We start from the raw sequence: 21,253 nt of genomic DNA, 5'->3' as shown, positions 1-21,253 counted from the left end.
GCCCAACAGGAAGAAGCCCACATTCTTCTATTAAACTCACTGTTCAAAAAGATTCTCCAATTGGTTCTTCCAGAATCTCTTCAGAATCTCTTCTCATTACACTCTCTCAGCGCTTGTGTCCACGTTTATATTAATCCTGTGCCCGATATACATTGATTGTTCAGGCTTAGGTCCCACATCCATCATCTTGGAGGAAAAATCAGTGTCTCTCCCAGAGGAAGTGAATATTGGTACCAGGCTAGGAAATACAATAGCCACAGTCACAGATCAGCTTTCTCTCTAACCCATGAATACTATATGTAAGCATTCAAAACCGCTACTGTCCCATCAGTCCAGATGGAGCTTGCCTTACCCGAAGGGAATGCCCATTATGTGTAAACACTGTAGGACTAGAGAGCAGGGATGAAGATTGGGGCTGTCACAGGATGACCCCAAAATTAAGAAGTCAAATGAGGAAAAAGAGTGAGGTTAGGGGGCCAGTGTTGTGGGTAGCGGACTAAGCCACTACCTGTGGTACTGCCATCTCATATGGGTGTCACTTCATGCCATAGCTGCTCCACATCCAATCCAGATCCTTGATAATGGCCTGAGAGAAGCAGTGTATGGTGATCCAAGCGCTTGGGCTGCTTACCACCCATACCTAGAAGAAGCTCCTCAATCCTAATTTCATCCTGGCCCAGAGCAGGCAAATTAACATCCATCTGGGGAAGGAGCCAGTGGTTGGAAACTCTCTTTGTTCCCTCCCCCACCTCATCCCCACCATCTGTAACTCTGACTTTCAAAATAAACAAATGGGTAGACAGAGGGAAAAGCAAAGAAACGGAGATAACTGGGCAGATTTGAGGATTCTAACCAGTGGAGTGGGCAACATCTAGGACATCTAAGTGGGCTTGACGTCTTAAAGTACCTTGAGAGCTTCAGACAGTGGAGAGAATTCTACCAGGTTTAGGAGCCTGGACTCCAGCGAGGGAACTTCAAAGATGAAGGATGATAAGAAACAAGTAGAAACGTTGCAAACTCGTTTCCAAGCTTGTAGGAAAGGGATCCTGAGCAGGGTAAAATCTGGTAGCTTTGCAAAATGGAGCCTGACCCTGCATTTCTGCCTGTGTGGGACAGTAATTGTGTTGATGAATCTTAGCAGGACTCTGCTCTATTCAAAAACCTAAATCCAGCCCAGCCCAGCCCCCTGGAGCCTGTGAGCGGCACATGAAGTCATTAGGCTAATGTTCTCCCTGTTGTCTCTACTCTGAGCCTTCCCATAAAAGCACAAAGCTAGAACCATAGCGGGCTGCAGCCAGGTGCCACATCTACATTGTGAAAACACACACACACACACACACACACACACACACACACACATTATATTTGTTTTCTATTGCACATATATAAATATAATTATTTTTATATTTATCTGAAATGTAGACCGGTAACTAGTTCACTTGCTAAATGCCCACTTCTATTGGGACTGCACTACACCAGGGCCAGAAGCAAAGAAGCCACATTGGTAGTGGGGACCCAGTTACCAGAGCCATCTCCACTGTCTCGTAGAGCGGCCATCAGCAGGAATATAGAACCAGGATACAGCCATTCCAACACAGGAGACACTATCCAAAGCAGCGTGCTAATTCTTGTCCCGAATTAATGCCCATCCATCTTATTTTTGTAATGACTTATTTAGTTGGAAGTCAGAATAATAGAAGGAAGGACAGAGAAATTTCATATATGAATTGACTCCCCAAATGACCATCACAGCCAGGGTGGGGCCAGGTCAAAGCCAGGAGACAGGAATTCTATGTGAATCTCCCATGTGGATGGTAGGAACCCAAGTATTGCAGCCATTGTGTGCTGCCTTGCAGGTGGGTGTGTTAGCAAGCAGCTCGATCAGAAGCTGCATAACCAGCCCTTGAACAACACTCGGATATGGGATGTGTCTCACACCGCAGCTTAACCCACTGTACCTCTGTGTCTACCCCCACACTTTAGTTTTGTATTTCCCTTCCCCTTCTCAAATACAAAGAGCAAAAATTAGAGGATTTGTTTCAAATGCCTGTGAATACATAGCAGACAGCAACTTTGAGAAAGGCTGTCCTCTATCCTTGTGTTTCATGGCTTTGACACACCCAAATATGAATTTCCAAACTTTCATAATATGATGGTTGATGAATAGCTAAAGATGAGCTAGTTTTAAAGCTAAAACAGGCCTCCACCCCTTCCGTGCAGGTTTTGCTTTTTGGTGAGCTGAGAGTGGGGCGGCAGCCAAGGGCACCTTGTGGCTGAAAGAGGAAACCTACATTCTCACCAGCTCTCCCGCACCTTGCAGATATCCGTGGGTCTGGGTTTCAAACCATCTGGGGGACTCATAAAGCCCAGCTGGCCCAGAGAATTGAGTTCTCAACTGAGTTAAGTGCGACTGAAGAAAACACAGAGAAACAATTCCGGGCTAACAAAAGAAGGAGCAAACGACTCGATTTTAAGTGAACACTTCATTCTCTGTCTGCATGATTCGGCTGAGATAATCTAACAAGGGGCAGTGGACCACCACCACCATTCCTGTTCCAGCGGCTCACCAGGCCCAGGAGGCAGCAGGAAGCCAGTGAGGGCCTGTGGATGCAGGCTTGGGAGATGGAAAGGCTGGGAGTATAGCACCGGTGGGCCTGTGTGACGTGGAAGCTCACCTCTAGGCAGGTGGAATGAACCTGGGGATTTCCCCATGTGCTTGGTCCTGGGTGGGGAAAGGGGAGAGGAGAGCCCCAGGTCATCACGCTGCCCTGGTGAGCTGGTGAATCAGGCCTGGAGAACCTCAATGAGTCTAGATCTGGGGTGTGGGGGGGGGAGAAGGTACCAGGCCAGCTCATGTTCCAGGAGCTTGTGACTGTGGTGGGTGGGGAGAGCTTTGGATCAGCACGTCAACTACTGGGCTTCCGAAGGCTGGGCTGAAGAATCCATGCACTCCTGGGCATGAGGATTGTGGATTGAGTAGGGAAAGGAGCTAGGGGATATGGGGTAGGGAAGACTGTCGTGGGAGTATGCAGGTGAGAAACGACTCCCCTCCCAATAAAAAGGCCAATGTACTTTCAGGTAATTTGGGGGGGCGGGGGGGGGACTAAGACCTGGTGCTTTGGAGGAGAGAGACCAGAAGACCAATATGGGTCAGACTGATGACTCAGCCCACATGGGAGACCTGAACTGAGCTTGTTAGCATGGGTGTAAGTAGATGGGTCTCTGCCACCCATGTGGGAGACCCATATCGAGTTTCTGGGTCTTGGCTTCAGTTGTAGGTATTTGTGGAGTGAAACAGTGCGTGGGGGCTTACACTGTCTCTCTCTTAAATAAATAGTTGGATCTGAGGCATCACATGCCACTTTTAGTCACACCTCATTCAGTGAGACTGACTTACACAGGGCACCTCAAAACAGACCGCCCTGAGTGTTGTCCTGGCCTGGCTGGGCATATATTTCACAGCTCTACTGCCATGGAGCACTGCAGCAACTAGTATCTTTCACTTGAGAAATCTCCAGATTTTGCATTACCTGGGCTCCTTGCCACCCACCACATGGCATGGTTTGTTCTCTGACATCAAGGTATATGGGTTTGAAATGCTACTTGAATAGTACACATGTCTGCAGGTCAGGTTGGGCAAGTGTTGACCTCATCTGTCAGGTGCGAACAGCAGTGTAGCTGTGAGGATTGGATGGAATAAGCCGCATCTTCTATGCTGAGCACTGGGAAGAGCAGGGTACACGGTAAACAGCAGCCACCGTGTGCATCGTTCGCCTACCAGGAACAAGAGGCCCGTGTGATGCTCTCTGCTCAGCTTCATGACTGCTGGCTTGACATGCTTCAACACCTGCCTCTTCTTCCTGCCTCCTCAGCTCCACCTTCACTGCCATGTGACTTCACAATCTGTCCATTTCTCTCCTCATTCCAAGGCTGGGCCCACCTTCCATCCACAGTGCCAAATGATTTTAGCAAAGAAGGGGGGGCGGGAGAGGTCTGGCTGTGAAGCTAGGCAAAATGTCCAGAACTTCTGTACGTAATCCACATTGCTTAACATAGCGCGTTCCACAGAGCGTTCAGAAGGCTCCGACTTTGTGAGGAGAGAGACCAAGTTCTGGGAGGTGGGGGTGGTTGTGCACCTGCTGTTTCAACATGATCGGGAGTATTCAGCCAAACTCTGCAGAAATACCAGGACCAGTGTGCGAGGTACTTCTCACCTTAAATGCTTCTGGGATTAGCGAGAGGAAACATTCTTCCTTTTGAGATATCTGCAAGGGGCTCCCTCAAAGGGTCAACCGAGATAAAGGGATGAAGCCACTGATGACCCAGTTAACTGGCTACTCCCCTGACCCTGTTGGCTACCTTAAGAATGGGTCCTGTCTCAGGAAGGGTTAAAGGACCACAGAACTAAGTAATAATCAATCAAACACAAGACATGTAACCTTGAGATAAACATTATTAATCCCACTTGCAAGATAAAGAAATAAAGTTTCAGAGAAATTGTGTATGGTCCACAGGTATCCTAGGAACTAGGTAGAAATAATTCTTAACTGTAATCTGCTTTTTATTGGTCAAATATTTTTATACAACCATTAAACACACACTACACACACAAACACACAAATACAAACATATGTTCTCTAAAGGAGGGCAGAGAACAATGGTCTCAAGGATCTTGAGAAAAAAAGTGTGGCTTTATGGACTCAGAAGATAAAATCTCATGGACTAGAGAGACAGAGGGAAGAACAGAAAGAAATGAAGTAAGCCGCAAGCATCTGTCCTTCCGGCCCTGCGCTGAGCAAGCCCATTTCCTGTCTCTGTGTTTACTCTTTCTGCAGATGATGGAGGAGGTGGGGAAGGCTGCAGCATCCTTATCTGCCTGCACATTTAAAATGTGACCACAGGGGACACGGCTTTGGAGAGGGTGGCACCGGGTTCGTAAATCATATCACATATAACTTAGCCTGCAAAGCACGGGGATGGAAAGCAAACAGTTTCAAAGGCGAAGGCGAAGCACAAATCCATATGTTTCCCCGAAACACAGAAGTGTGCTAACTTTAGCAGATGTTCTAGCTGATGTGGGCAAGGCAGTTCCCTGGGCAAAGGCGAAGTCAGAAAACCCCGTTTCTCTTAGGTTGTTTCTCCTTCGCTCTCTAATCAGCACCACGAACCCCTCTCTCCACTCTCAGGACCACCATGAGCTCCTGGTTTGTGTCTTCTGTCATTAGTATCCGATTTTCTTCTCCAAATTGCAGTCACATCAGTAACCAGGTCACTAACCACGTCTGGGGTTCTTTTAGCAGTCATCATCATAGTTCCGCTACGTAGGCAATTACCAGTCATGGTCCCTGGTGACTCAGTGGGAGGGTCAATGGAGACTGCCAGAGGCGGTGACGCTGACACGGACACACGACCACAAAATGGTAGGAGGGGAAGGATCAGAAAGCCTAGACGTCCAGTGGCTGCAAAGGGGACCTAGAGAGGGGCCTGGCATAGCTGGTTCTAACAGAAGTTCTCAATCTGCTGTGATTCAGCCCCTCTGTAAAGATTCAGCGATGTCTGGAGACATTTATCTTTGTTTTCACAACAAGGGAATGGATGCTGTTGGCATCCAATGGATTAGATGCTAGGGATGCCACATAACTTCATACAGTGCACAGTTTCTTCAAACAAAGAATTATCATCCCTACAAGACTAATTCTGCCACGGATGAAAAGCTGACTCTTCAATACGAGCCCAAATAGAGATCTAACTAAGGTACATCTTAAGACCAGCACAGTGGCACAGCACAAGAATTCTCCACCAACAGCACCAGCATCTCATATGGGCACTGGTTCAAATCCCAGATGCTCTGATTCTGGTCCAGCTTCCTGCTTACAGCCTGGGAAAGCAGCAGAGGTTAGCCCAAATCCTTGAGCCCTGCACCCATGTGGGAGATCTGGAGGAAGCTTCTGGCTTCAGGTCAGCTCAGCTCCAGGTATGGCAGCCATTTGTGGAATGAAGCTCCAGACATAAGGTCTCTCCTCTTTCTCTCAAAATATCTGCCTTTCAAATTTAAAAAAATATATATTATTATTTTTAAAGTAAAGTACATCATTTTTCATGTTTAGCAGCTCAAATGGGCAGATTGACAGACATGACCAATCAGTACCATGAACTCAAGTTCCTTTCATCTTTTGCTATGCATTCCCTACAAATGGGGTTGGAAAATTTTTCCATGAAGGACTAGGTTGAAACGTTTGATTCTGTAGGTCAGAATGGCCTCTGCTGCAGCTTCTCAGCTCTGACTTAATTGCATGGCGGTGACCTGAGTAAATGGATGTGACTACTTGCCAATAACTTTTCTTTCAAATATGACAGGTAGGTTGGTTCTGAACTACAGACTGTGGTTTGGATTCCTTTCTTACTCAGACTGTGCTGGCAAGTAGAACAGCAGAGAACAGATTTGGGAAGTAAGGTGTTTTTTTTTCCTTTTTAAAAAAGATTTATTTTATTTTTATTGGAAAATCAGATACACAGGAGAAGAGACAGAGAGTAAGATCTCCCATCCATTGGTTCGCTTTCCAAGTGGCCACAATGGCAGGAGCTAAGCCAATCCAAAGCCAGGAGCCCAGAGCCTCCTCTGGGTCCTCCACAGGGTCCCAAGGCCTTGGACCATCCTCAACTGCTTCCTCAAGCCACAAGCAGGGAGCTGGATGGGAATTGGGGATGCTGGGATTAGAATCAGCACCCATATGGGATCTCGGAGCATGAAAGGTGAGGACTTTAGCTGCTGGGCTAAGGTGCTGGGCCCAGCCGCTTTCCTTTTAAGGACAAAGGTAGAAGTGGGTAATGGTGCTTTAATACATTCATGGAAAACCGAAATTCATAAAGTTTATTTCACTATAACAATGTTGGTATCCATGCATGTAAAAGATCTCCCAAAAGTTCATACAAAATACATGTTATGAAAAGACTATGCATATTCAATATTTTGGCACTGAAATAGTTCAACTTCTAATTTCATTTTTCCACAAATCTTTTCCAGTGCTCACATGTGTCACTCCTGCTTTTGTTCTCTTGACCACAACTTAGAAAAGCTGAAAATGCATTTCTTAGCAGGATATTATTTTCCCAGGGAAAGCTAAGTTTTTTAAAAAATGATGTAAATAGTAAGGGACAGTGGGGAACAAATGATGGCGTCTTCAATTGCGGGAGTGTGGGATCGGGGAAGATTGAGAACTAAAGCTGGGAAGGCGGTCAGGGTGAGATCACCATGCTTTGTGTTCAAGGTATGAAACAGGATTCCAATTTTTGTCCTACAAGAAATGAAAAGCTCTTGAACAGCTTTAGCAAGGAGGTTCTCGGTCACTTTTCCATTATAAAGGCTCACAGTGCATCAGCCTGTGGAATAAAAAGGGGCCACACTGAGATAGGGGCAGTTGACTTTGGAAACCATCACCCACATCCAAGCAAGACAGATGAAGGCAACGAATGCAGATGGTGGCCGAGAAATGAAGTGAATGGATGGCAGAAAGTCTCCTTTTAGGAATTTGGGAAAAAGAAGCTCCATGAATTACAAATCTTTAAAAACAAATGGAAAGCCCCCTTTCTCATCTTCATCTCTATGGGGAAGCTGATTGGGCCCCTGTGGATGCTTGTCCTACTGTTTGCTTTCTGCACCCCAATGCCCATTGCCCCCATCTCCTAAGGAACACTGTCCTGACTCTCCACTGGACTTATGTGACTCAAGAAGGGATGCAGCCTGCCAGGTCCCAGATGTGACAAGTGGGCAATCCCAGTGCCTAGCAGAAGCAAAGCGCAGAAGTAGGCTTGTTTTTGAGACTGGCTGGCTCCTAGGTAGACAAAAGCCCATGGTATAATTATGCCAAGTATATAATATGATGCAATCTGCTGCTGTCTCCAATATGCCCTGCAGTGCTTGTGAGAGGGCTTTGAATAGCAGAGTGCTTCAGACCCAACAGTCTATGGCCCCTGGAAGCCTGAGAAAGCCACAGCACTTTGTCTTTCTCAGTCAGGGTCGTGCGTCTCACTCGGGCACATACCACAGGCCAGGGATGCACAAGTAAGACAGGAGCATACGAATTTCTCCAATAGCTCTCCGGTTTTTTGCCATTGTTCCCCCCAAGAACAAAAGATGTACAGATCTTTGTTTCCTTTGCTTCAGATGAGCTTCCAGGAGCAAAGGCATTTTGACAACAGCAAACTCGGTTGTTGGGATCCTACGAAGTTCCTTTGGTTTTGTATATAAGGATGGTGGACATGTTTGGCCTCGAAAGACCAGACTGCCCAATAATTCACTTTCCAGAAAAGATATCACAACCTCTGAATCTTCTTCTGTTTTCCATGTTTTCATGCTTACTCTGGGAACTCATCAGCGAATCCACAGAACAGCAAATAATTCCAAGAGAGGAGATTCACATGAAATGCTTCCTTTTCTAGGTGATGCTGGCCCACAAAAATGTCTCCCTGCCCCCTCTTTAAAAATTTATTTGTCATATTGTCCCTCCACTGCTGCATTGCCCACATGACTGCAGTGCTGCCAGAAGCTGGGAGCTAGGAATTCAATGCAGATCTGCTATGTGAATGGCAGGAACATGGCTAATATGCTTATCCCTGCTGACTCTCAGGGGCCGCGTTAGCAGGAGTAGGGAGCTGCTTGTCAAACCCGTGTGCTTGGATATGGGATTTGAGCATCTTCAGCACTCGCCCCAATGTCTACCCCCTGCTTAGCCCCACCAACATAGCCTCAGTGGTTTCCAGGTCAGCAGGGGTCCAGTGCAGACCAACTACTTCGCATGTTTCCTAATGTGTCAGGACACCTCCCCTGTGTGTCTGCACTGTACAGGGTGTGACTGAATCTCTCTCTTACTAAGGAGGAAACCAGAGGGAAATAATGGATCTGTACAGCCAGCGAGTGGTGAATCCTGGATTTGAACACAGATTTTTCTAATTCTCTGCTGTTTTCCTTTGAACAAGCATTTATGGGTTACCTATTAATTACCACAACCATAATATTCTGTGTCATTGCAATGACCTTGATGAGCTCTGTAATGATTTTGTCTCAACAAAAACGTACATTCATGCACATCAGTGTTTGGCAGACTAGGGCCCTTTGGAAAATTAAGTTTTAGTGGGATACGGCCTCGCCCATGCATTTACAGTATTGTCTTGTGCTACTTGTATGCTTGTGTCCGCCAGGGTCCCAGTTGTGAGACTATACAACCCACAAAGATGGAAGTATTGACTGAGCCTGCCAATCCCTGACACAGGGCCCGATCACATGTACTGTCTCCTGGGTGAATATTTTCATATTCAATGACAGTTTAACTATAACAATGCATGTATAGGAGCTGTTTATGTGACATCACTTTTTAAAATTTTTTTTTTTCAGGATTCAGTTTCATCCTACAGCCACCATGTATGATGCTAGCATCCCATGTGATCACAGGTTTAGAGTCCCAGCTGCTCCACTACTGTTCCAGCTCCCTGCTAATGTACCTGGGAAAACATCAGGAGATGACCAGCCTCCTGGCTTGGGCCTGGCCCAGCTCCACTGTGTTGCAACCCTTTGGGAAGTGAATCAGCTAAAGGAAATACTCTGTCTCTCCTCCTCCTTCTCTTCTTCCTGTCTGTAACCCTGCCTTCCAAATCAATAAAATTCTTTAAAAAGAAAGCATCTTCCTATCAGTCCAACTCAGCAGTTGTTTTATCAGATGCAGAGGAGCACCTGTAAATGATTTCTGCAAAGAAAAAAAGGCACCACTCTTGCTGAAATGTGTGCTGGGGAGACTTCCGGGTCTGTGTGGAAGGCTGGTCTGGGGCGTTGTGGGCAATGCTTAGAGCATGCCTGCCCCTGCCCATGCCTCTTTGAGACTTGGCTATCTCTCTCTAGCCAGTTACCACCATTTGGGAGAAAAACTAAACAGCATATGCGACAAAGGTTAGCAACACGCTTGCACTGTCTCTCTAGCCATTTAAAGAACTCTCAGAAACCACTGTAGTTCTAGAATACAGAAAGTGGCGCGAGCCCTCCGTTTCCAGCTTTATCTTCATCTGTGTGCTTACACAACCCACAGATAAATTATAAGTTACTGCAAAGATTCCCACCAATGACAAACTGACTCACTGTCCTCCAAGTCCTTTCATCTTTCTGGATTCCACTTCTAAGGCTCTTTATGCTCTGTCCAGACGGAGTGTGCTATTTGCCAAAATTACAGATGGCATGCCAGCATTTGGACACATTTTCCATTTCACCTGTATACAGATATCACACCACCGCTAACACTTTCCACAGCTGCTTTTTTTTTAAATCCCTGTAGACAACAGTTCCTACACAGTTTTGTGAAATATGCTCTCTGCTCCTGTACAGTAACGAGCGCAGAATGAAAGGTTAACTGCCTTTTTCGTTTGTTCATTACAATATAGCAAACTACTATCCTAGAAACATTCCATGATTGTAGAAGGGTTTTTTTGTTAATGTTTTCTTTTAGCTTCTTTGCCAAGCGTCTGCTTGATCTGGGCACTGAAACCACCCTTGCAGAACACAATTTCAAAGAACAGCGATGTCACATTTCTCCCGTTGGCTGACATCTCAAAGTCGTTCTGCCTGAAGCCATCCCGGAACAGGCATTAATTCATTCATTGTAAAATGATGAAAAGAAAGGAGGGTAAGAAATTAAAAAAAAAAAAAAGAAGGCAAGCTTCTTTTCTGGTACAGCCCAATGATTTGAAGGGCAAGGGATTGTGTGTTATGTACTAAGATGCTCTGAAAAATCATAAGTTTTGAGGGCTGCAGTTCTGTGCTCAGATCTGGATTCGTTGATGCCAAATGGCGAGTATGTTTACATTCTGCTGTTAGGACGCCCTCCTGACAACTGGCCTCATGATTCACATGCCTGTGTTTCATATTGGAGGTGTGGGTTCCACATCGGCTCTGGCTTCTGACTCCAATATCCTGCTAATGTGTGCCCTGGAAGGCGAGCAAGTGATGGCTCAGTAGCTGGATCCCTGCCCCTCAGTGAAGAAACCTAGATTGAGTTTCCAGCTCCGGGATGTTGCTTGTCCAATCAATCAGCATCGCGACTATACATGGAAGTCATGTCTAATTCCATCCCCAAGGAGGAAGAACATCAAGAGTGTGACCGACTAACTTGAAAACAGAAAGTTGTTCACCAGCAGCTTAAAATAATAATACTTAGCACCTGTGTAATGTCTTCACAGGTTTCTGCATATAAAAATTAGTTAATTAGCAATTATTACCATATGCCAGGTAAGCACAGATTATTATTATCCTAATTTTACAGACCGAGTCAATGAGAGTGAAGGTGAAGGTGCCAGGAGAAAAATTAAAATTAATGAGTTCCTAGATCATAGGCTTCAGCTGCAAGCACTTTAAAGAGCTGGTTTATTAAAAAAAAAAAAAAAACACGCCTCAAAGTTTCAAAGTTATACTTAAGTACCAGAAAAGTCAACTTTCCACATTAGAAACGTTCTATTTCTTAATAGAATCTGCACCAGGACAGTGGCATTTATGTCATTGCTTTTTGTGGCTTAGATCTCCCATACATCTATGGTGACTGACTTCTGTATTGCTAATAGAAGAATCCATGTTATTCATAGGTCTTACTCATTGAATCTTGCGGCTTATCTTCTTGACTTGAAGAACATGAGTGTGTCTTTGAGGTTTTAAAAACCTGGAAAAGATGCTTCTGCCAATGGGGACTTGGGGGAATGGCCCAACTAACTGACCTGCTTGCTGAGGGTCCTCTGGGAGCCGAACACAGCCCTGGCCCGGGCTGTGTGATGCAGAGCACACCTGCATGACGGGTGCTTGCTACACTCCACTTTAGACACTGTGCCTATGTGTGTGACTGAGCAGAAGGAAGAGGATCACTGGCTGCATAAAAGTCATTTTGTGGGGTGGGGAGGAAGGACCTGGTATGATGGTTCAACTGGCTAATCCTCTGCCTGTAAGTGCTGGCATCCCATATGGGCTCCACTTCCCATCCAGCTCCCTGCTTGTAGCCTGGAAAAGCAGCCCAGAACCTTGGGACCCTGTGCCGCTCTCTGGACAATTCCTAAGAGGGTATGCTGACTCCTGTCTTAGGATCAGCTCAGCTCTGACCATTGTAGCCATTTAGGGAGTAAACCAGTAGAGCAAAGATCTATTTCTGTGCCTCTTTCTGTAGATCCCACTTTAAAAAAAGAAAGAAATCTTTTTCGAGTCATTTTAGATGTACTTTGAATTTGAGCATATCATAAGTGTTCTTATGGAAAGAGCTCTACATTGATTTACCGACCAAACAGATGATTGTTCAAGGCGGAATGTTACTGATAACCTTTAGGGAGGCCCCCGGCATTCGTGAAACTCATTCTAAGGCAATGGTTGTCCTTATATTTTACAGATAACACTGCCTTAACTCCTTTAAGATTGATAATGACTTCTGCGAGAACACTAGAGGCAACAGGGCCTGCCTGTCTGACTTCGCTTTGTGATACCCCAAGGATTCAGATTCTTTTTTTCAAAAAGCATTACTTATTTACTTATAGCAACAGAGAGAAAAGGGGAAAGAGAGAGAGAGAGAGAGATCTTCTCTCTACTGATTCAAAACAACCACCATGGCTGGGGCTGGACCAGGCAGAAGTCTCTGAAAAGCAAAATAAGTCTTAAGTCACAGAATTTTGAAAAACAAAGTTAGGCATATATAGATAATCAAGATGCCACATTGCTGCTTCCTTGTGACATAACCCTATTAATATTTTAGAATTGCAATAATAGCTGTATAGACACATCATTTATAAGTCATAAAATGTATCTGTTGAGACAACTCAGTGTTCCAGTATATTCTCTGAATTATACAACTGTCAGCACAATCAAGTTTCCCATCACGTATCGCTGTATAAGAAGCCCCTTATACATGAGCAGTCACTCTCATTCTTCCCTGCCCCCAAGCTTCTAGTATTGCTGAATTTCTGTCCTTATTCCATATAAACAGAGTATGTGTGGCTTCTGTATAGCACATAGTATTATACTGCCTAGATATTCTGTGTTTGGCTTGTATTTCATCAGTTGATAGATATCTGAATGGGTCTGTTTATAGCTGTGAGCGTTCATGTACACATTTGGGGATGGACATTCATCTCCGCTCTCTTACGCACACACATAGCAGCAGAATCACTGGACTACATGGTCGCTCGATGTTGACCTTTCCGAGACCCTGTCACATTATCTTCTGAAGCGGGTGTCCTATTTTCCAGTTCCAACACCAGTTGCTTGTGAGTTTCCCTTCTTCACTTCTTTGTCAACACTTGTCATTGTGACTTTCTGACTTCAGGTCTGCTGGGTGTGAGGTGACATCCCCTGGTAAAACTCCATTAGTATTCATAAAGCCATGCTTCTGCGGAAGGAAACAATTTTCACAGATTTTCTTCGCTGAGTGGAGGGCATGCAGCAGGGATGCAAGAGAAAGTGGTCAAGAGGAGATTCCAGCACAGCTCCTTGAAAGGATGACTGAGTGGGGACTATTACATTGGCTTCCATCTCCCTCCCCTATTTTTCCATTCCAATATCTTCTGCTCTCCAACATTGAGCACGGGGCCAATGAAGTGAGCATAGAGGCCAAGCTCTAAGGATGGTAGGGAGAAAGAAAAAAGGAATCCTGAGCCCCTGGGCTGCTCACTAGGCGTTTCTTACTTTTGCTTGAGAAGTAAATTTCTAGCTTATTTATCCAAAGGCTTTTTGGATGTTTTGTTAAACTTGAATCTTTTTTCCTCGTGTGTGTGTGAGAGAGACAGAGAGAGAAAGAGAGAGAGAGTTAGTATACAATTATAAGAGGACTTCAAAAAGTTCATGGAGAATGACACTGAAAGTTAAGTTTCAGGGCCTGGCAGATCAGCTCATACGGCTAAGCCCCCACCTTTAAGTGTCAGCATTCCACATGGACATTGGTCAGTATCCCAGCTGCTTCCCTTTCCATCCAACTCCCTGGGAAAGGAGCTGAAGATGGCCCAAAGTCTTAGGACCTTGCACCTGTGTGGGAGACCAGGACCAGGGAGAAGCTCCTGGCTCCTGGTTCCAGATCGGCTCAGGTCTGGCCCTGGCAGCCATTCGGGATGTGCAGCAGCGGATGGAAGATCTTTCTCTCTATTTGTCCTCCCCTCTGTAAATCTGTCTTCCCAATAAAAGGTTTTTTTTTTAAAGAAAGTTAAATTGGTGCAAACATGTTGAAATGTATACATGTAAATGATCTTCAACAAATTCATGAAAATATGTGTTACGAAAACATTAAGCATGAATTTCAAAAACTGTTGCACCAAAATAAGTGTGTCTCTTGAATCCATTTTAAGGTCCCCTACTGTGTCTACAGATATATATGTGTGAAGTATACACACACACACACACACAAACACATAGAATTTCAGTGTGAAGTCGGCCAGGTCACAACCACCAGATAGTAACCCAGTTGTTTACTTAGGAGTTGCTTGTTCAGAGCTCAAGACAGACTTTGTTGTAAGAGCAGGATTCTAAATGAAGATATGAATTCTGAAGAGTCCACACAGGCCTCTTTAACCCACCCTAGGGTTCACAACTTTCAGGCTGGTAACACCCATGAGAGCTTAAGATCCTAGAAGCGTGGATTCACTCAAGTAGGTGCTTGTTCAACATTTATGAAATGTTGGTCACTATTATACTTGTGGGATGGATGCCCTATTCCATGAGGGCATGAAGAACATGACATGGAAACTAGATATTGACCAAATGTGCCCTCCACTGCCCCAAGCTGTCCACTGCCCCAAGCTGTCCACTGCCCCAAGCCCTCCACTGCCCCAAGCCCTCCACTGCCAGTCTGTACCCTGTCTCCTGTCTACATCTCTACCCTCCTTCGGTTATAGTCTAGCCTTTCTCAGCCTGCCCCAATTCCGAGGCTGGCACAATTGAACTCAAACAAACCAATTTCTTGGCTCCCTCTGGACCTTGGCCCTTCTTGTTCTGTCTGGAACATTCTCCCAGCTGTTGCTGATTCGTTTTCATTCTTCCAGCAACGATCGCATCCTCTCGTCTCAGACTGGCCTGTGTGAAGTAGTAGCCTAGCATATCAGCTTGTTTTATGGTGTTTAAGGTATTATTTTTCAAAAACCTTAAGTGCACACAGGTTACTTTGGAATCCTTTTAACATGCAAATGCTGGTTGGGTAGGACCATAGTGCGGCCAGAGACTGCCAGTGCAGCCAGCCCCTAGATGGTGATACTTTCTCACCCTAGATCACACTCTGTGTAGTGCTGCTTCAGAGAATGCATCGTATTGCATAGTTAGAGCACTTGGGTTTTCCTCTGTTCTACCTCTAGTTATCGTGGCATGGGAATTCCACACAGGCCAGTGACATTGATGCTGACCATCTTTGCTATCTGTACAGGTGAGAACAGCCCCTTTCTAGCATACATTAGCTGCAACAAAAGCCATCACTGACTGAATGAAGACACCCTGAGCCATGGTCAGTGTTACACAAGGGCATGGGAGCTAACTCCATCTGCGGAAACAGGGAAGGATGGCTGATCTCTGGTCCCTGACTTCTACACATACTTGGCAGAAGTACTTTCTAGAATCTTCCTTTTCTTCCACCTAATAACTCATCCTAACTTATCCAAGTTTTCATACATCTCCAGGATTAAAAGCTATCTTACTCTTCTGCTTACCTTCCAATGCAGGGTCCAGAAAACGTCTGAGCCCCCAGGATGGAATACGCTGGGCAGTTTAAAAAGTCATCTATCTCACTGTGACCTCACATTGACAGTAAAGACGCCCTTGCGGCCGTCTGGTGTAAGAGCATGTCTGTTAGTCTAATTGCATGGTGCTCCACAAACACTGGAGCCAGGGGAAGCCACTGGACAAACACCTTGACTTTATTTGTCTTCTCCAGGACTGACCCCCAAATTATGTGGATGCTAGGGGCAGCGAAGGAGCAGATGAGTGAAGAGGGAGGTGTGTGATCAGCTGTTCATTTGTAACCTGAGGTCTCTGTAATTAGGGGTTCTGGAAGAGGCAGCGTACGGCTCATAGAGGTTAAAAGTGAAGGTTCTGGAAGTGTGCTGTCTGCACTTGTGGTTGCCAGATCAGTACTTTACGCAGTCACTCAGGAGCTCAGGCTCTTCATCTGTGAAATGGGACTAACACCATATCTACTTGCCACATGCTGCAGACATGGGTAGGTATGCGCCGAGCACAGGGCTGGTACCTACTCCACACTCCAAACACAGTAGGTATCACCACCACCGTTTGGTGAATCACACCGACAAAAAGGACAATACGAACAGAGATTACAACCAGATGGTGGAGTCACCATTGTGGGTTAAGCTGTGGCTTGCAGTGCCTTCCAGGCCCAGCTATTCCACTTGAATGAGGCAGCAGAAGATGACCCAAATACCTTGGGTCCCTGCCACCCATGTGGGAGCCCAGGGTGGAGTTCCTGACTCCTGGCTTCAGCCTGACCCCGCCTTGACTGTTGAGGCCCATTGGAAGAAGGAAGCTTCAGATGTCCCCTAAGCCCCAAAGCCCCATCACGTTTCTCTCTGTGTGTCTTGCAAATAAATAATACGGTCATTAAAGATAAATTTAAAAATAAAATTAGGGAGGGATGGTGATGAGAATAGAAGTAGTATTTCTGGGGGTGGTGGGTGTTTGGTGCAATGATTAAGACACTGTTGGCAATGCCTGTATCCCTTACCACAAAGCCTGGGATTAAACGTTGGTTCTGTTTTCAAGTCCTGCTTGCTGCTAGCACACACTCCTGAAAGCAACAGGAGATGATTCAAGTGCGTCCTTCAGCTTTTATTCAGGTATCAATGAATCCATGGGATGTCTCACCTGTCAATCCCCCCTGCCTCTTCTCCTGGGCTACATGCAATTCCAGCTGACGGTCTGCGCGCTCCCAGCATGGGCTGACTCTGACAGTGAGCACAAGCTTCTCTTGAAGCTTGGTTCTGGCTTTGACCCAATTGTGCCTTGGGCAGGGTGGCGTGGGGGACACTGAGCAAGCATGCTGGTCTTTGCTGTGAGCTGAGGTGGGGAGAAGTGAGTTGCTGGCGCTACTGTAGCAAGCAGGTGACAACCAGAGACACTGTGACACAGCACACAGACTACCACACTGAGGACGCCCTGCTGGCAAATAAGCAGCTGAGGTGTCAGCAAGGCCAATGTGGAGACGCTGTGCCTTGAACAGCTGTAGTGCTCTGGGCTTGCAGTTCCCCTCCCCGTCTGATGCAAACTCACAGACTCAATGATAAATGCGTGATCCTGCCAGCTCTGCCATTCTAGGATATTTTGCTGACTTCCAAGAATCCCGATGCTAAAATTAACCAATGAGGAGTGGCTCACACAAACTTTCCTTTTACCCGAGAGGCCCGTCCGCAGTGGCTCCAACTTCTCCGTGGCCTCAGCTGGAGCATTTCATCAACGGCTTCCCCATTGGTCTCCCGGGGGGTGGGACAGGCCAGCTCTGGAGGGCAGCTGACATCTTAAGCCAGTACTCATTTCCCATGCGCTGGGGGCAGTACGGTGGGGGGAGATGTATTACAGAGCTTTCCCTGCATCTGAAAACCAGTTTGGTTTGAAGATTACCCTGTTGACAGTAGCCCACCCCGTGGAGCTGACAAGCCCACACACCTTTGTTGAAAGAATGTGTTTCTTGCCCATGATGAGAGTCCCTATGAGCAAGTTCATAAATATGCTGATAGAGGAGTCCCTGGCACGGGCTTATCTGAACAATGGCCAGCAACATTCCACCCAGGAGGGATCTTATCAAAGAAATGCAAGACCTCATTAAGCCCCAAAGAAACTTTCTGCCACCAGAGCCAAGCGAGGCCACCAACACTGATGAAAGACCACTGTCCAGTGACCTTAGCCATGCACTCCCAAAATCTTGCAAGTGACAACTTTTTTTTTTTTAAAGGCCAGTTGAAAACAAACGCGTCTTGGGATATCAAGGTAATTGTTCCAGTCTGATGAAGCACTTTAATAGTGCAGATCACAGGGCTCTCACAGCCGCAAAAAAGAGAGAAGTCAAAGCCATCAGACAGAGTGCATGCTAAAATCCCACTTTCCAGGCTGAGGAGTGAGCGCCCGCCTTCCGGCTTCCCCTCAGAAAGCAGCAATGTATTCCAAATGAGAATTCCATGGCTTGATGTGCTCACCAACGCTGTCTGTGTCTGTCTCCAGGATTCCTACAGCCTCGGGAGTTAAAGAAAGAAATAGCCCCTCCAAGCCACGGAGGACGCTCCGGAGGCTCCATCTAAGTTCAAACCTCAGAGTACTCTTTCAACACTCCCAGGTGTTGCTGAAGACAAGAACCAGTCAGGCTCGCTGTTCGGCTTGCAAAGCTGTCTTGGAGTAGGAGAAAAAGTCCAGTGGCATGGAGGGCCAGGATTTTCCGGTCAAACGGAAACCGATGGGTTGGCCACACCAGTAGTACACAGGATTACCAGAAAGTTCTTTCCACGCAGAGATCCTCCGTAGCCGGGGTCAGCACAGATAGACCCAGAAAAACACGGAACTACTTTGCAGCAGGATTTTCTTCTTTTTGGGGTGGGGGTGGGGGAAGAACCTTTTCTCGGCCAGGAAAAAGAGACATGACAAAAAGGGTAGCCAGGAAAATGGAAGGAACGCAGCTGAGGTTACAGGGATTTTTCCGAATTCTAGACTTCTGCAGTTCTCGCTGGAGGGCCCGTCAGCTGGGAAAATCGTTTTTCCAATGATCACGAAAAGGTTTAAAGCGGCGCCCAGTACCAGACCAGTCAGGCTGTGTGCAGCTCTGAGGCATCACAGGCACTGGGGCAGAGTGTGTGTGTGTGTGTGTGTGTGTGTGTGTGTGTGTGTGTGTGTGTGTGTGTGTGTGTGTGTGTGTGTGTGTGTCGGGGGCGGGGGTGAAGGAACAACAAACCAAAGCCTCTTCCACCGCCACTGCGGGGCCAGCTGAGCAGCCCCCGACCCAGCAAGTTCACCCTCCGGGCCTTGCAAACGCCTGTCTGCGGGCTAAGCCCCAGAGTTGCCGAGCCTCTCTAGTCGAAACTTAAGTTGCAGCAGCAGCAGCAGCAGCAGCAAGGACAACTGGCAAGCTCTGTAACTTTCCCCGGGATGAAATAAATAAATAAATACAGGCCGTAAGTGCTGAGATAGATGGCCCGGTTGCTTGTGCGCTGCCCCTCTGGAGAAAGCCACAGGCGAAAGGGGAAGAGGAGGAGGGGAGCCTGCGAGGCTTTGCTGCGCTCCGGAAGGGGTCGGTCCAGCCAGAGCTCTGGCGGGCGCCTGGAGGCGGCTCCTGCTCTAAACTCTGGGAGGCCTTCCCTGCTGGCTCAAGAGGCTCCCGTAGTGAAAAGTGCCCGGGAGTGGGACACGAAGCCCGGGAGGGTTCAGACCGGCGACCCGGCCGAGTCAACCCCGCCTCAGCTAGCCTCGGGGTCCACTCCCACCCCCGATCCTCTCCCTGGAAAGGGGGCGGGCGGGCGGGAGGCCGCCGACCAGGGATGCGCGTGCGCTCGCGCAAATACGGTCGGAGGAGTCCTGTTCCTCGGGCATTTTCCGAGGAAGTCTGGAGCAATTAGGCTCAGTCCGGGGAGAGCGAGCGAGCGGGCGGGCGGACGGCGCAGCCGGCGTGTCTGGGCCGCCTCGCAGGGAGGGACGGAGGGAGGGGGCAGCCGCCCGCCCGGCGGCGACCCCCGGGCCGGCCGCCACCATGGGCTTCGAGCTGGACCGCTTCGACGGCGACGTGGACCCGGACCTGAAGTGCGCTCTGTGTCACAAGGTCCTGGAGGACCCTCTGACCACGCCGTGCGGCCACGTCTTCTGCGCCGGCTGCGTGCTACCCTGGGTGGTGCAGGAGGGCAGCTGCCCCGCGCGCTGCCGCGGCCGCCTGTCGGCCAAGGAGCTCAACCACGTCCTGCCCCTCAAGCGCCTCATCCTCAAGCTGGACATCAAGTGCGCGCACGCGGCGCGCGGCTGCGGCCGGGTGGTGCAGCTGCAGCGGCTGCCCGAGCACCTCCAGCACTGCGACTTCGCGCCCGCGCGCTGCCGCCACGCCGGCTGCGGCCAGGTGCTGCTGCGGCGCGACGTGGAGGCGCACATGCGCGACGCGTGCGACGCGCGGCCCGTGGGTCGCTGCCAGGAGGGCTGCGGGCTGCCCCTGACCCGCGGGGAGCAGCGCGCGGGCGGCCACTGCTGCGCGCGGGCCCTGAGGGCGCACAACGGGGCGCTGCAGGCCCGCCTGGGCGCGCTGCACAAGGCGCTCAAGAAGGAGGCGCTGCGCGCGGGCAAGCGCGAGAAGTCGCTGGTGGCACAGCTGGCCGCCGCGCAGCTGGAGCTGCAGATGACCGCGCTGCGCTACCAGAAGAAGTTCACCGAGTACAGCGCGCGTCTCGACTCCCTCAGCCGCTGCGTGGCCGCGCCGCCCGCTGGCAAGGTAAGCGCCCCACCTCCCTGCCTTTGGGTCCCGGGAGTGCCACGAGCTGCCCTGGAGCATCCTAGGCTGCTCCTGTCTGGCCCAAGGCTGGCCAGCCGTGTCGCCACGTGCACGGTGTGCGGGAAAGAGCGGGGGAGGGTCCCCACTGGCCAGACGCCCCCGCGCTGAGGCAGAGCCGCAACAGTTCCAGAGGGTCCAGAAAGCCTAAGGTGCCTACAGCCAAGTGCAGCGGGAGCAAGGAAAGAGGCAACCCAGGGGGGAAGGGGGAGTGAGCGCTGTGTACGGAGGTGATGCTTGTTCCCCAGAGTTCAGGGAGGGAAACCGCCCACCCTCTCAGAAAGGAGGGAAACCGCGGCGCCTGTGACAGCGAGGAGAAAATAGTGACAGACAGGGCGAACCGGAACCACGTCAGCGCTGGGATTCCACAGCCAGGAGAGTCCTAAACTAAAAAAGATGCCAGCGCCAGAGCGAGGTCTCCAGCGTGAAAGCTGGAGCCAGACGTGGGCTCTGCTGCCAGCCAGCCAGCTGGCTGACCTTCAGCGCGCCGCCTAACCCCTCTGCAGTTGGGAAAGGCAGGCCCTGGACACACACACACACACACACACACACACACACACACACACACACACACACACAGAGTGAGGCACAGCCAGCCAGCCAGCCAGCCACCCTGGGAGGTAGCCATCTGGGGGATTCAGAAGGAACCAAAGGGAGCCCTTTCCCTCTCCCCCCTCCCCCACGCCACCCCTCCCTCCTTCCCCCAAGAAGTATAAAGTCATTTTGTGAGTCCCTTCCGAGAGTTTGAG

General features: G+C 48.6%; 1 protein-coding gene across 1 annotated transcript in view; it reads left to right on the top strand.

Moving 5' to 3' along the window:
- The first annotated feature begins 19,642 nt into the window (after positions 1 to 19,642).
- The window catches only part of PDZRN3 (PDZ domain containing ring finger 3), a 227,451-nt gene continuing 225,840 nt past the window's right edge, over positions 19,643 to 21,253 (top strand). The window contains exon 1 of the mRNA XM_040995071.1: positions 19,643 to 20,447. Within this exon, the coding sequence (XP_040851005.1) occupies positions 19,725 to 20,447 (723 nt within the window). The 5' untranslated portion in view covers positions 19,643 to 19,724. The remainder of the gene's footprint in view (positions 20,448 to 21,253) is intronic.

This window comes from Ochotona curzoniae, unplaced genomic scaffold, assembly GCF_017591425.1.
Source record: "Ochotona curzoniae isolate NIBS_2020 unplaced genomic scaffold, NIBS_Ocur_1.0 contig_908, whole genome shotgun sequence".
NCBI lineage: Eukaryota > Metazoa > Chordata > Mammalia > Lagomorpha > Ochotonidae > Ochotona > Ochotona curzoniae.
The sequence above is the reverse complement of the archived record's forward strand: the minus strand, read 5'-3'. Positions and strand labels throughout refer to the sequence as shown.